General features: G+C 40.8%; 1 protein-coding gene across 7 annotated transcripts in view; it reads right to left on the reverse strand.

The window, feature by feature from the left end:
* gphnb (gephyrin b) overlaps positions 1 to 15,706 on the reverse strand; it is a 117,446-nt gene that overhangs the window by 44,608 nt on the left and 57,132 nt on the right. For all 7 annotated transcript variants that reach the window (XM_041976206.1, XM_041976211.1, XM_041976209.1 and 4 more), the window contains exons 5-6: positions 8,332 to 8,426; positions 7,853 to 7,919 (exon numbers count right to left, since the gene is read on the reverse strand). In XM_041976206.1, coding sequence (XP_041832140.1) covers positions 7,853 to 7,919; positions 8,332 to 8,426 — 162 coding nt within the window. The remainder of the gene's footprint in view (positions 1 to 7,852; positions 7,920 to 8,331; positions 8,427 to 15,706) is intronic.

Genomic DNA, 15,706 nt, shown 5'->3' on the forward strand with positions numbered 1-15,706 from the left:
TAACCTTTCCATCACTTATTCACGCTGTCCCTCATACCTATAAGCCCAGCCCATCAGCACACAGAAGGCTGTCTGAGTGTTCTGAAAAATGAGGAAGGTGAGGGAATGGTGGGTTGAGAGTGAAAAGTGTGACGCCCGCCGGCTTATCAGCCAGCCAGGAGAGAGTTGCAGGACGTGCTGGAGACGCTGACAGTGGAGGATGCCCAGCACCCGCCTCCCCTGATCCCTGATTGGCCGCCTTACCACTCACTCCCCAAACAAGCTGTCCAATCCGGAGAAGAGGCCTCCTTTAAGACAGAGTCATCACCATCATTCGGGGCAGCTGTGGATTGTGGGACACATGCCTGCCAGTTTGAGAAAGATTGTGGATTGTGTGGTTTAAGAGACTTTTCTGTGCGAGTTAGCGATTTGGTTTAGTGATAAATACCTTTTTGTGTTCTGCGCTTTAGTGCCGTCCCTGCCTGAAAGAAGGAGGTTTTTGTGTTTAGTTTATTAGGAGTTTGGTTTTGTTTTGATAGAAGTCCGCCTGAGAGCGTGTGTTTATTTTGTTTGTTAATTAGTCCGCCTGTGTGCGTGTAGCCCGTTTTGGGGACATTTTTGGTTTGTTTGTTTGTTTTGTTACTAAGTAGAGTTAAGACTAATTGTTAAATACCCGACAGGGACACTTTGAGTTGTTTATTTTGTATTATTTGCCGGTTAAGGGTTGTTTGTGTTTTGGAACCCATTTTTGTTAATAAACATTATTGTATTTCATTTACCCTTGGTCCGGCCATTCCTGTGTTACAGTCCTTTTGACCCCTGGACGTAAAGGGGGACGTAACATAGTGGGGGCTCGTCCGGGAGCTTTTTTGTAATATTATAGTATATATCATTGTATACCACTTTATTAGATTTAGATACGTGTGTGTGGCGCGTGGTTTGAGTACCCCTCGTGGTGAGAGTGGTTGCTCTTACTGCTGCGTGTTTGTGTGGCTCTTTTCAGGCACGGTAGGTAATTTTGAACTCAGTTTTGTTGGCATTGTACAGGTAAGGTTAATTGTAGTTTTGTGATATGGCTATGCGGCGCACTCCGTTTGATCTGGATCGGTTCATAGTGGAACCGACTCTGGATTGTCTGGAGGCGTGTCGGAAGGATGATTTAGCCTTAGTAGCTGACCACTACGACATTCCAAGGCCGAAACAAATGCGGAAAAAGGAGTTAATGTCATTAGTGGTGGCAGGCTTGGTGGAACGGCAGGTGCTTCAGGTGCCTGCAGTTGCTGGGAAATCGGAGGATTCTCCTGATGAGGCTGTTCCCTCCACCAGTGGGGGTGGAGAGGAAGCTGAGCAGAGCACTCAGCTGGATCTGGTTGATATGGAGGAGGATAGCGAGGACGGTGATAGGCCTGCGACACCTGTCACGCTTCCCCGTTTTGAGCCTCTTCCACTCGACAGCAGCTCTGGTGCTTCCCCGTTGGGGGCACGGCACAGGCTTAAGCTGGCCAGACTTCGCATGGAAGCCCAGGAGAAGGCCCAGCAGCGACAATTCCAGTTTGAGATCAGAAAGCTGGAAATTGAAGCCGACAAAGCTGTGCGCTTGCGGCAGGTTGAGCTGGATGCCCAGGCCAAGGCCACCTCGCCGTGGATCTCTGCTGCCCCGTCAGGGTCTCAGAGTCCCGCGGCCCCCTATGACATAGCAAAGTTTATTCCTTTTGTTCCGGTGTTTGGTGAGTCTGATGTGGACTGCTATTTTCCGGCGTTTGAGCGCATTGCGCTTGCGCTGCGGTGGCCGAAAGAATGCTGGCCATTATTGGTACAATGCCGGTTGACTGGTAAAGCTCAGGAGGTGGTAGCAGCGCTCCCTCTTGCAGCCAGCCAGAATTATGATATCGTGAAAGCCACGGTTCTGAAAGCGTATGCGCTAGTTCCGGAGGCATACCGACAGAAGTTTCGTGCCCACAAGAAGGAATCTTCTCAAACTTTTGTAGAATATGCGCGAGAGAAGAGCACGCTCTTCGATCGCTGGTGTGCGTCTTGTGATGTGACGACTTTTGAAAAGCTCAGAGAACTTATACTGGTTGAAGAGTTTAAGAACCGCTTACCAGAAGGGTTGGTGGTACACCTTAATGAGCACCGAGTGGATAACATAACTTCTGCGGCCACGTTAGCCGATGAATACGTGCTCACTCACAAAGTGGTGTTTTCGGCTCCAACCAAACCCACATTTAGAAAAACCACTGAAACTGAGAAAGTGAGAAAACCTGACGACAGAAAATGCTTTTACTGTCAGAAGCCGGGTCATTTAATAGCCAACTGTCGACTGTTGGCTAAGAAAGAACAAAACCCCGTGGTACAGAAAGAAGTTGGTTTTATAAAACAAGCTGAATCAGTGGTGAAAAGAGGGAGTAACCACATAGATCCTTGTTTTAAGCCATTTATAATGGCCGGAAAAATATCACTGAATGGCAGGAGTGAGGAGGAGAAAGAAGTGCAGGTGTTGCGTGACACTGGAGCGTCACAAACCCTCATTTTGGCGAGTGCTTTGCCCTTTTCTGAAGCCTCATCCGAAGGCAATAGGGTGTTGCTGAGAGGTGTTGAAATGGGTAATGTTCCCCGCGAAGTGCACCGAGTACATTTAAAAACTGATTTAATCAGCGGTGTTTTCCCCATGGCAGTTTGTGCTGAACTTCCTATTGCTAACGTGATGGTGCTTTTAGGAAATGACATTGCAGGTGGACATGTGATGCCTTCCCTGGAAGTGATCAACAATTCGGTGGAGGTTCATGCCACAAAGGAGGAAGCGCCGACTGGAGTGACAACTCATGCACAAGCGAAAAGGCTGCGTAAGAAACGTCACGAAAATGATGACATTCATTTGGCTGACAGCTTTCTTGTTCCTACAGACACCAATGAAGTCACAGTAGAATCTGTAGAGGAGAGCCAGGCCTCCGAAGCTCGGAAAACCCTGGTCTCCCCTACTGTCCCTCTGTTTACGCCCGTTCGCGATCAGCTGATGACTGCGCAGGAGGAGGATCCCACACTGCGCTCGTACTACCAGGTGGTGAGTGCTGAGAGCGCTGAGGCGGAAACTATTCCCATATATAGACATGAGAGAATAGGAAGGAGGTGGGGGCGCCCTGTTGTGCTTCCTGGTACTGAGTGGAACATCGCAACGGAACGGTTAAGTAGCACCTATAATATACTACCGACCCCCGATCGGAAACGGAGAAATAGAAGGTGTAAAATGTATGTTCCCCGTGTTCCGAACAACGTGATTGACCGACACTCAGGTACACATCCAGACGGTGTCGCGCAGGTGATTTTAGTACCTGATAAACCCCCTGTTGAGCTACCCATGCGAGTAGAGACCCTATTTAGCCCTCGTCTGCCAGGTCTGAGGAGGCTGAAGGTTTTGCCGGCTGCACCTCAGCATCCTTACAGACCACAGCAGGCTAACGTAGACTGTCTTGGTCCATCCTCTCCGTGTTGCCACTCAGGGGGGTTCGACCGCCACCGCTATTATTCCACCAGAGAGAAGAAAACATTGCAACATTTCAGGGTTTATGTGGGATCTTCTCCTGTGCCAGTCCGAGAGTTCGTTGATCGCTATTCGTTTTAAGTTGTTCTGTCGTGTGTGTGATGGAATCCCAGGACTGTGGCTCTGGGTGCTGACTGTACAGGAATACAGCGTTGAGGTTCATCCCCGCAGAGTGACGGGGAATCTCTTTGCTGATGCCCTCTCCAGGGTTTGGAGAAATGTGAAAAATATGTGTGCTTTAAACTTTGCATTGTGTGAAAAAAAAAAAAAAAATGGTGTATGCAGGTGGTGAAGACTGACATGTCTAAGAAGCCATGTCTTAAGGGGGGGAGTGTGACGCCCGCCGGCTTATCAGCCAGCCAGGAGAGAGTTGCAGGACGTGCTGGAGACGCTGACAGTGGAGGATGCCCAGCACCCGCCTCCCCTGATCCCTGATTGGCCGCCTTACCACTCACTCCCCAAACAAGCTGTCCAATCCGGAGAAGAGGCCTCCTTTAAGACAGAGTCATCACCATCATTCGGGGCAGCTGTGGATTGTGGGACACATGCCTGCCAGTTTGAGAAAGATTGTGGATTGTGTGGTTTAAGAGACTTTTCTGTGCGAGTTAGCGATTTGGTTTAGTGATAAATACCTTTTTGTGTTCTGCGCTTTAGTGCCGTCCCTGCCTGAAAGAAGGAGGTTTTTGTGTTTAGTTTATTAGGAGTTTGGTTTTGTTTTGATAGAAGTCCGCCTGAGAGCGTGTGTTTATTTTGTTTGTTAATTAGTCCGCCTGTGTGCGTGTAGCCCGTTTTGGGGACATTTTTGGTTTGTTTGTTTGTTTTGTTACTAAGTAGAGTTAAGACTAATTGTTAAATACCCGACAGGGACACTTTGAGTTGTTTATTTTGTATTATTTGCCGGTTAAGGGTTGTTTGTGTTTTGGAACCCATTTTTGTTAATAAACATTATTGTATTTCATTTACCCTTGGTCCGGCCATTCCTGTGTTACAGTCCTTTTGACCCCTGGACGTAAAGGGGGACGTAACAAAAGGATCGTGTAAATAACCAGGAGAGATTCCTCCTTTCCAATTTCCTGCTTTCATTGCTTGCCAGGGAGGATTTCAAGGTACACCAGCAGTGGATTTTTGCTTCTTTTTTTTTTTATATATATATATACATTTATACATGTATATCTTCTCTTATTCTCCAGTTTTTCCTGAAGGAGAGGAACTGTCAAGAACACTAAAGAGCGGAATCCCATACTGCCAATGCACAAAAGCAAGAGAAAGAAAATGAGGAAGAGGGAATTGCAGGGCTCATCTGAGAAAGGGTAGCAGGGGAGGATGGAGATGGGGAGGGTGAGAGTTCAGGAGCTAAAGAAAGATAGAGAAGGATGTGGATGGAAGGGCAGATACATTCATTAAACACACATATAACTATGTACATGTTGTACCTAATAAAACAGATACGGAGATGTGTGATATTTTTAGTAACAGAAGATATCTAAAGCCGTTTAAAACTTTGTAAGCTGTTTAAAGGTTTACGATGGACATTCCACTGATTTAAACAGGATCCTCAGTTTGCTTGTCATGAGATGCTATATTCATCCTATAAATATGTGTCTAAGAAAAATCACTATTACTCTCACAGTTATCTCAGATTAACCTTTCAGCTTTTTTTCAGAGCATGTTCTGGATTAAGGATGTGGAGTTTGACATTAATGTCTAAAGGACTATGCTTTTGCATTGCATCTTGGTAAATTTAGGAGAATGTGCCTTCATATTTTTACTTGGAACATAAAGACAGTGCTTCCTCTTTTGCTGCTTTGATCTTTGTTTATGATGAGTCCTGGGATCAAATAAAAAAAAATATTCAAGTGCAAAATGCATTTTTCAACATTAATTTAGTCATTGTTTTCTAGATCGCTAGCCAAAAATTAAAATAAGGTCTCTTCACAACCTGTGAGAATAAGAATAATTCACTGGAATGTAAACGCTAATACAAAATTAATTTGTGAATTCATTCACTTTCCATTCCTACTTTCTTTAATTTGGGATCATGGGGTCCTGATGCTCTGTCAGCTGCCACTGAGTAAGAAGAAGGGTATACCCTGACCATGGATTAATTGCCGGTCCATCACAGGGCCACACAGGGCTCACACTCAGTCCTAGGGTCAATTTACTCTGATTAGCTCAACATTCCTGCTTTTGAACTGTGGGAGGCTGCAGAGAAAAGATGCAAAAAGGCTCTAGCTGCAGAGGCAGAACTAGAAAATCTTCATGAGCGGCCATCTTGAGATCTTTACTTTCACTGGGAGGGCAAAGAAAATTATGTCTCAGTATTGTATTTCAAGCACATAGCTGTGTTTTATACTTAAACTATTTAAAATAACTAAAGATATATATTGTTTAACTTAGGTATAATTTTTGATAAATAAGTAAATTTTTAAATAATATTTTTAACAGTTCTATTTAATTTATTAATTTGTTAAGTTGTTTCTGTGATTTGTTTTTAAAATTTTATTTCTAAAAAAGTGCTTAAATTAAATGTAGATTTCTTTGTATTCTTATAATATTTTATGTTTTGGTCCAATTATGGTTTATTTGTTGTGTGGGGTGGCCAGAGATGTGGGTGGCGTCCATGGTCACCCCTGACCAGCTATTGACTCCAGCCCTGCTCAATCATGATTTAAAGAAATCTTCTTCAAATATAACATTGGCAAACAAATGACAATTTTAACAATCACATCACATTATACAAATACTATCTGATCTTTGTTTGCTGTTGAAATCAAGCCAATGCACAATAAGTAACTAAAAGATACCTCACTGACAAAAGGTGCTTCCTGTACCTGGCTCAACTGGAACTCCCTGTTATCTTTATGACACAATATAATTGTAATAAAAGCCCCCAATGGGCTTCTTGTGTCATTACCTTTACCTCAGGGTTGATGAAGGAGACACTAATATGGCAGAGGATGTGAAAGAGGTGGTGTAATTGATCGAATGAAATACTAAAATCGATCAGGAGAAGCAAGCGCATAATGAGACATAGACAGATGTGCAGGTCAGCACGACAGAGAGGAAGAGATAATGAAGAGGAGAATACACAGCAGTGAGTGGACAGACACGCACACACACACACACACACACACACCTATATATATGTAAAGTCATATGGCTTGAATTGCCATTTACATACACACAATCTCACAGATGCAAAAACTAACCCAAAAATCTTTAATCACAGCAATCAGAAACCTTCAGATCCATGCAAATCCACATGTATGTACTTCCTCAGATTCACAGATCACATAAGATGTGCAGCAGTATAAAGTAAAGATGCTGCTTTGTCACCAGAGGCTGATAGTATTTAAGTAGTTTGTTACTAACTCTGGGTATACATAAACCTGTACTTTCTACTTTCTACATTTTCGGATGTGGCTTTTTAATTTTATAAAGATCAATTTCACCCCCTAATGAATTGGAAAAGTAACATTTAGAAATGGAGATCTCTCCATGCTTTTATTGGCAGACTATAAAAGTAACAACATGAAACAACACTACATAACAGAAAAGAGAAATACTCAAATATAATTCTAAATTCAGCTATCCTGAGTTTGCTTAACAGTCCCTTCTTTTCTGCAGCTAACACAACAACTAATCTGTGTATAATGCCAAGTTTCAGTGGGGAAAAATCAATAAAAACTCCCCCTGAAGTCAGATTTCCTTGTTGGGAATTTGAGTAAGATTAGCCAATCCCCTACTTCTGAAGTTTACATAAATCCCTTGATCGGTAACTTATCAAGTAAACATCCAATCTTTAATTTGTTATTTTTTATCTAACCATCAAACTCGAGTCCTTGAGGGCCATTCTCCTACAGGTTTTAAATGTTTCTCTGCTCCAACACACTTGGTTCAAATGAAATGGATCCATTAAGTTCTTATTAAGTTCTACACAAAGACCCATTTATTTGAGTCAGGTGTGTTGAAGAATTTAGAATTGATCTATCTGCCATGACGAAGGGTTTAGTGTCCAGTTTGTGGCAGCTGAAAATATACTGCCTCCACAACAATATGACTGGCCTCACAATCAGAAACAACTGGAGCTTAATTTTTTACTCAAGGACATTCAAAAAGTCAAAAGTCTAAGATAGAAGCTCAAGCGGCAAGGAAGATGAGTTTGCTTGTCAGTCCCTTCTTTTCTGCAGCAAACACAACAGCTGATCTATCAAACAGATCTGAGTTTCCCCTCCATGTCAAATTATTCTGTTTCATCAAACCTATTTGCACCACAGGCAAATGTGCACTTAACAGTCAGATTCACAGCACAAAGCTGCATCCAGCGTTCCCCACCTGGGAGCCTTTCTTGCTTCCTGGTAAGTTAATGATGAGCGTCTTCCCTCGGATACCACACACAGGTCTGCAAACATAAAGTTACAGTGATAAGCACTTGATTATGATGCTAAAATAGAGATGCAAATATGAGATATTATGATCCTCTTCAGCTCACAAAACTAGCTGCGCTGAACATTATATTTTAAGATAAAAAATAAATTAAAAACATGCCTAACTACTAACCCCTGCTGATCAAACCAAAAATACACTGAATAAAATGTCAGCTGATGGGACATTTTAACATTAACTGGGCTGCAAGTTCAGTTTGATCTTGAAATTCATAATTTAAGATTAAATGCTTTGTAAAGATATACTGATTAAAAGCATATAAACACATACTGTTCTTGCTGTTGTAAATGCTGGTTTACATTAAAGCATAAATAGCAAACCACAATAAAAGCATTAATGATTCTGGTGTATTGTTGTGTTTCTCTGACCTGGAAAGCATGCCTAGTGGTGTGACATTGAGGGATCCCATCAACATTGCAAGAGACATCCCTGGAGCTTCGCGCTCTATCACCTCCTTAGTGGCCTGGAGAGACGAGACAAGGACAGGAGAGCTGTTGATGTGATCATAGCCAAGCCAGCTGTGCCATTAGCTAAAAACATCTGTGTTGTTCCTCCGCTGAGAAAACTGTAGTGCTGCTCATTAGGGGTGAGAATATAATTACACTTAAGCACAAATAAATAAAAGGTCAATTCCATCTTAGATCTGACTCAGTAACTTTGAAGATATTTTTATTGAGATTTTTATTAGATAGAGTGCATATGATGCACTTAATTTGCACAGTTTATTTGTTCTGGTCACACAAGTACCTCCTGATTTACACCGCTGTAGCTCAGGCGGAAGAGCAGTCAACCTAAAAGTTGGTGGATCAATTCCAGGCTTCCCCTTAATGCATGCCGAAGTGTTTTGGGGGAAGACACTGATGTGTCTATCAGGGTATGTGATAGAGCAAAGCACTTAGTTGATTTAAACAGCATAAGTATTGTATGTAAACAGGTGAAAGTGATGTAGTGTAAAGCGCTTTGAGTGGTCAACATGACTAGAAAAGTGTTATATAAGTACAGTCCATTTACAGCTTACAGTAAGCATTGAGTAATGAATGTGACATTACAAGAGGAAGGCAGAGATAGTCAAATGCTTTATTTTTTATTTTATTCTAAACTTAAAAAAGAAATTCTAAAATTTCCTTAAAACAAAGTGAGGAAGTTTGTGTTTAGTTGATTTCTTCCAGTTCCAGTTGGTGTTACAAAGCCTGAACAGTCACCCTTACACTAATGTATAACTTTAAAGACGGCGCTTTTATGGAATTACCAACAAAATTAAATGTATAGGTAGAGCCCAGAAATGTGCTAAAATCTCCTGCAAGATTCTCCTGTTAGTACTAATTTTTTTGGAGTTGCTAAGTGGATTGCACTTTCCCACAGTAACAAGGAAAAAAAAAACAATATATATGTGTGTGTGTCTAACAATCTTGCAGGCCAATGCAGAGACACTGATTCATGCTTTTATCACCTGTAGAGTAGATTATTGCAATGCTCTTCTTTCTGGTCTTTCTAGAACATCTAATAACCCATTACATCGTTTATAGAACGCACCTCTCTCGTCTACTGACGAAGACCTGGAAGAGAGCTCATATTACTCCAGTTTTAAAATCTCTGCATTGGCATTACTGTGTACATCTGAATTAATTTTAAAACACTGTTATTAGTTTTTAAAGCTCTTAAATGTTTTAGTCCTAAGTATTTATCTAACTTTTAGTTTATGAACCTGCCAGAGGCCTTGGGTCTTTGTGGGGTTGGTCTTAAGGGTAAACTTATGAATTACCTTTTTAGAAAAGTTTTAATTGAATATCATTGTAGCATTCATATTTGGTATTTTACATTTTATTAATAATCTTCACATTATTAATGAACTTGTTTTATTAAATTTTTAATAGTCTTTACAATTTTTTCTTTTCATTTTTCTAGTGTCTTATTTTATATTATTTTTATTTCTTATCTTTAGTTTATTTATCCATTTTATTTTGCTGTTATCCCTTTGTCCGATTAAAATCTGTTATTTAAATTCCTGGTCTTTTAATTCCCTCAATGGATTTTGGTGGGGGTGAGGACAGTGCTGGTCGAGAGCATGTGCATGCTATATGTATGGGTCGGTTTTTGTCATGTATGTGTGTGTGTATGTCTGACTTGTTGGTTTGTGGTCTAGGGGATTTGATGGGTTTGTTGTTGTTCTTGTTTTTAATGTAAAGCACTTTGTATTGTCATTTGTTTTCTATGAAAAGTGCTTAATAAATAAAGTTTGTTTGATTGACTGAACTAGATGACAGTCAGGTGCCAGTCATATATCTGTGACTGACACAGACCTGGCATCACTTAAATCTCAAAACAAAAGAGCACTTTTATTTACTTTTTTGTGTCCCATGTTCTTAATTTAAAACATGTTCTTGAAATAATATTTGGGTACTCATGCGGCTTGTTGGAGCAGGACAGTATGACAGCTATTTCAGATAAGAATAAAGGCAGTGCAGCAAGTAGACTATGTGTAGAGTTTGCATTATCTTCCTGTACGTATTGAGGTATGAGAATGAAGCAGGTGTAGAAAATGAATGATTGGATAAAAAGGTTGGTAGCATCATGTCAGCACAACAGAATATGTTTGATGGATAACTCAAGCATCACAATACTTCACGAAGCAAAAACGATTAGAGAAAAACATATGCCTTTATTGGCCCTTTAAAGCAATATTGCATACATTTCTGTTCTTAAAACTCTGTACTTCTGACTAATTTTGATGACACATTGACATTCATTAGGTACATTCCTGGATCTGTCATTGCTCAACAGCATCCCGTAGCTGAAAAAATACACCTCACAACTTGATGTTCCAGCCGGGAGCATCATGAGACAGATGTGTTTTGCTTTATGGCACCACGTCACTTGTCAGCAGCTGGAAAACACTGGCAGTTTTGGATGCACACCATGACTGACTCAGTAAAAAAACCCAAGAGGACATTATCGGAGAAAGTGAGGAAAAGAAAGAAAGAACAGGATAGAGCAAAAGATAAGACAGAGGAGTTCAGAGGAGAGACAGGATGCAATACAAATGCCAAATTAGCTTTTGTTTAGAGGTTTAAAAATGATAGGAGGTATCAATATTAAGTAAATATATACATCCATCCATCCATCCATTGTCTGTTGCTCATCTGGAGTCGAATCGCGGGGTCAGCTGCCTAAGCAGGGACACTCAGACTTCCCTCTCCCTGGCCACATTCACCAGCTCACCCGGGGGGATCCTGAGGCGTTCCTAGGCCAGCCAAGAGATGTAGTCCATCCAGTGTGTCCTGGGTCTTCCTCGGGGCCTCTTTCTGGTGGGACGTGCCCGGAACACCTCACCAGGGAGGCGTTCAGGAAGCATCCTGACCAGATGCCGGAGCCACCTCATCTGGATGCAGAGGAGCAGCGACCATCTCACCCTCTTCCCACGCCTCTGCAGCAAAAAACTGTTGGATAGTCGAACTTCGGATTGAGGAGGGGTAGTGTGGTTTTCGTCCCGGTCGTGGAACAGTGGACTAGCTCTACACTCTCTTCAGGGTCTTGGAGGTGGCATGGGAGTTCGCTCAACCAGTCTACATGTGCTTTGTGGACTTGGAGAAGGCGTTCAACCGTGTCCCCCAGGAACTCCTGTAGGGCGTACTCCGGAAGTATGGAGGGCTGGACCCCCTTGTACAAGCTGCAAAAGCTTGGTCAGCATCGGCTGCAGTATATCAGAATAGTTGGAGGGTTGGACTCCGCCAAGGCTGCCCTTTGTCTCTGATTCTGTTCATAACTTTTATGGACAGAATTTCTAGGTGTAGCCAAGCTGTTAAGGGGATCCGGTTTGGTGGCCTCAGGATTGGGTCTATGCTCTTTGCAGATGATGTGGTTCTGTTGGCTTCATCAGTTCATGATCTTCAGCTCTCACTGGAGCAATTTGCAGCCGAGCGTGAAGCGGCTGGGATGAGAATCAGCACCTCCAAATCCGAGACCATGGTCCTCAGCCGGAAAAGGGTGGAGTGCCTTCTCTGAGTCGGCAATGAGGCCCTGCTCCAAGTGGAGGAGTTCACGTATGTCAGGGTCTTGTTCACAAGCAAGGATGGAGTGGGAGGTCGACAGGTGGATCGGTGCAGCGTCTGCAGTGATGTGGACTCTGCATTGGTCTGTCGTGGTGAAGAAGGAGCTGAGCCAAAAGACAAAGCTCTCAATTTACAGGTCGATCTATGTTCCGACCCCCACCTATGGTCACGAGCTGTGGGTAGTGACCAAAAGAACAAGATCGTGGATACAAGCGGCCGAAATGAGTAAGTAAATATAATTTACTTAAATTTTTTAGATGCCAGTCTTATTTTTTAGATTTTACATGGACATGCAGGTCCCCCATTCCATGAGTTTTTCAAGCAGAAGGATAGCAGTGCAACTAGAGAAGACTGTGTTGTACAGTACAGACGAAGTAAGTTCAGGAAAATGTTTTCTGAATAAGGGATTTGATCTACTGGAATAGTCTGCCCAGTGAATTAGGAGAAAGCACCATTTATCCAGTTTTTAAAACCAAACTTACGTGATAGTTTAAAAGTAATAAAGCTTGCACTCATGAATAACAACCAAATTACTGTATATTTTTTCCTGTTTTTATATTACTAAGTATTCTGACATTGCATTAATTGTTTCCGCTATTGTACAGTATGTGCTGTATGTTGTCATGTTGACCTGCCAAGGGACTATAGATGAAAATTAGCTAAACACTGGGACATCTACATTTAAAATATAAAAATTAAATATTGATTAATGTGCATTCTTTTTATATTTAAATAAAATGAATGAATGAATAAATAAATGAATAAAAAAAATAAATAAATAAAAAAGTGTGGAAAATCTGCCAAAGTTCAGTAGTGTCACTTTAATATAGAGCCGGCTAAGTAAGAAAGGACAACAAAAGTAAAACATGAACGCTAATTCAATAACTCATAAATCTCTATCTAGACCAAAAACAACCTATACACAGTCATCCTGTCTTTGCTTTTTCTTTTTAAACCCCAGATCGTGCACTATTTAATAAAAGATAAGATAGATCTTTGCTCATTCGAACAAAAACTCAACTCTACTGGACTTGAAAACAGTTAATGAGCAGGAATTACAAAGTACTCAGAGGTAGACAGGCTTCACGCACTGCAAAACACATTAATACACCACTTTAGTCTTTTCTGCTGTATTAAAGTTTGAAACATAATGAGCCTTTTAAAAAGTTTAACTTTCAGGACAGGAGATTAAGAATTGAGTAGTCTTTTAGTTATTTTCTTGTTTTCATATGTTTTGCTTTTTGTGCCTGAAAAAAGTCTGCAGATTTACAAAGTCCAAGATGTAGACCGAAGAGAGACATTTGCTCCAACAGATGCACCTAAATTTCCTCATTTGTAGGCTTTGTTTTCTTGTCTTCATGACATCCCAATGAAGTAAGCAGCATTATACAGTACCTGCCTGTGTGGCTGATTTGGCCCACCACAAATTAAGAACTAAAAGAGCAGCAGTCTTGCACAGCATAATTTTAAACCAAACTGCTTACGTATTAGAGCATTGGCCTTTCGGAGTGAGATCCTAAAGAGACAACAGCTAAAATTAGCATCTAGAGCTGTAAAGCATTTAAACCTCTTCAGGTAGAACCCCCAAACTGAATTATTAACCCTGCAAACTAAGCCTAGTTGATCTGTCAGTTTCTTGACAGAAATATAGCAAAATAAGACAGTGCCTTCTCCTCCAGCTGTGTGTGTTGGGTGTCCTTGAGTTGAGTGACACTTCAAACGCACCATTAGTGAGGAACAGGAAAGACTTCAAAGGAGAGGAGCCACTGATGAACATCTATGGCTTGGACTCAGGAGAGGAGAGGGAAGGAAGGGAAATAGAGGATGAGGTAACTCAGGAAGAGTTAAATAGAGATGAGGGAAGAGAAAGAAGAAGGAGGAATGGAGGGAATCAGTGGGAAGGGTGGGGCTGGATTTATGCTTCATCATACATTATATGCAACCTGCACTACACAGATTGAAAGAAGTCTGATTAGGGTTTGTTTAACTCTGGTTACTTGCAGTATGCATTCACATTAAGTTGACAGGATATATGAATTGGGCAATTTGTTCCTCTACTTAAAGAGAAAATGGGTGAGATTTGTCTTAATTACATGTGCGTGATGAGGGTGAAAGAATGTACCAGCAAGGGCAGGAGAAGGACTCAGCTCCGGTGTTTGAAACATTATAAAATGAGATTCTCAGAAAAGCCCAGTGATGCCATTCAAACACAGCCTGATTCATCATTCATTTATTTCCTAAACTGCTTAGCACAGACTGATTGCATTTCTTTATATACATTTTGCTGAATGTAAATTTGTAAATAAAATTTCATTTGATTGTTTTTATAGTAATTTATAGTAATTTGAAGGATACAAACCTTGAAAAAGAAAATCTGTATTGCCCTTTCTATCCTTATTCCTTTTGTGGAAGGCAGATTATTATGGGGCTTCTTTTTAGAATATATATTTGTCTGGTAAATTTTTTTTATGTATATAAATTTATTTAGCATATTTTTTATATTTATATGTATGACTTTGAAATGGACTGGACCATACCGTAGTTACTATTATAAAGCAAAACTTGATGTCAATGTAATGATATTGTGTATGTCTTCCTTCTGGTGTTGCAAGAATCAGAACCTTGACCAAACTTATGCACTAAACATTTTATTTTAAAGAAAAACCTTAGCCCTGAAATATACTCATCCAGACATGTTCCATACATGAGGCTGCAAATCAGTCAACTTGCATGAGGAATGCAGCTTAAATAATTTCACCTACAGATATGTAAGTTGATGTTTATAGTAGCTTAATTGTCAAACCGTAACAGAAGAAAGCCTTAGTGATACAGTATAAAAGTCAGGGTACAGGCTACAGTTGTGCTGGTCTTTGCTGACATTGTTTTAGCTTTTGCTTCAGTTTAGTAGCAGATGTGCAGTTAGATGTTGACGTAATTAAGATCAGTTATAATTGTGAGACAGAAAAACAGTCGACCTTAACATAAATTACCATTACAGTTAAAATTGGTAGTTGGTTAGAAATAGTACCTGCAAAGAGACGAAAACTGGCACGTTTACCAGCTTTAAGTATCAAACATGACCCCACTGGTTTATATGGGTATAATGAACATACAATAGATGTAGAGGGGATGGTTTAGATTCATACAGTGAATGAATCTGAGCGAGTGGCCATGACTTGTGGAGTCCCTCCGGGGTCAGTTTTTGGACCGCTTCTGTTCAACTTGCATATGCTCCCTTTGGGTCAAATATTGCAGAAATTTAATATCAATTATCAAAGTTATGAAGATGATGCATAATTTTAGGCGTCTCTGTCACTGGACAACAGCAGCCCAAAAGACTTACTCTATCAATGTCTTTTAAATAAATAAATAAATAAATAAAACTGGATGAGAGAAAATTTTTTACGATCAAATGAAGATAAAACTGAGATTAATCTGTTTGGTAGCAAAGAGAAGCTGGTCTGCATTGATAAACATACTGAAACATACTGAGGCTCTTAAAATCATGGACCACATTTGTAACAACGAAGTGTTGATAGACTCAGATCTGACTTTCTACAGCCACATCAAAGCCGTCACCAAAGCAGCTTTTTGCCAACTCAGAAACTTCAACAGAAGTAAAAGTTTAGTCTCCCAGAAAGACAGGAGAAACTCATCCATGTGTTCATCTGCAGTAGACCAAACTACTGTAAAA

This window comes from Melanotaenia boesemani, chromosome 22, assembly GCF_017639745.1.
Source record: "Melanotaenia boesemani isolate fMelBoe1 chromosome 22, fMelBoe1.pri, whole genome shotgun sequence".
Lineage (NCBI taxonomy): Eukaryota > Metazoa > Chordata > Actinopteri > Atheriniformes > Melanotaeniidae > Melanotaenia > Melanotaenia boesemani.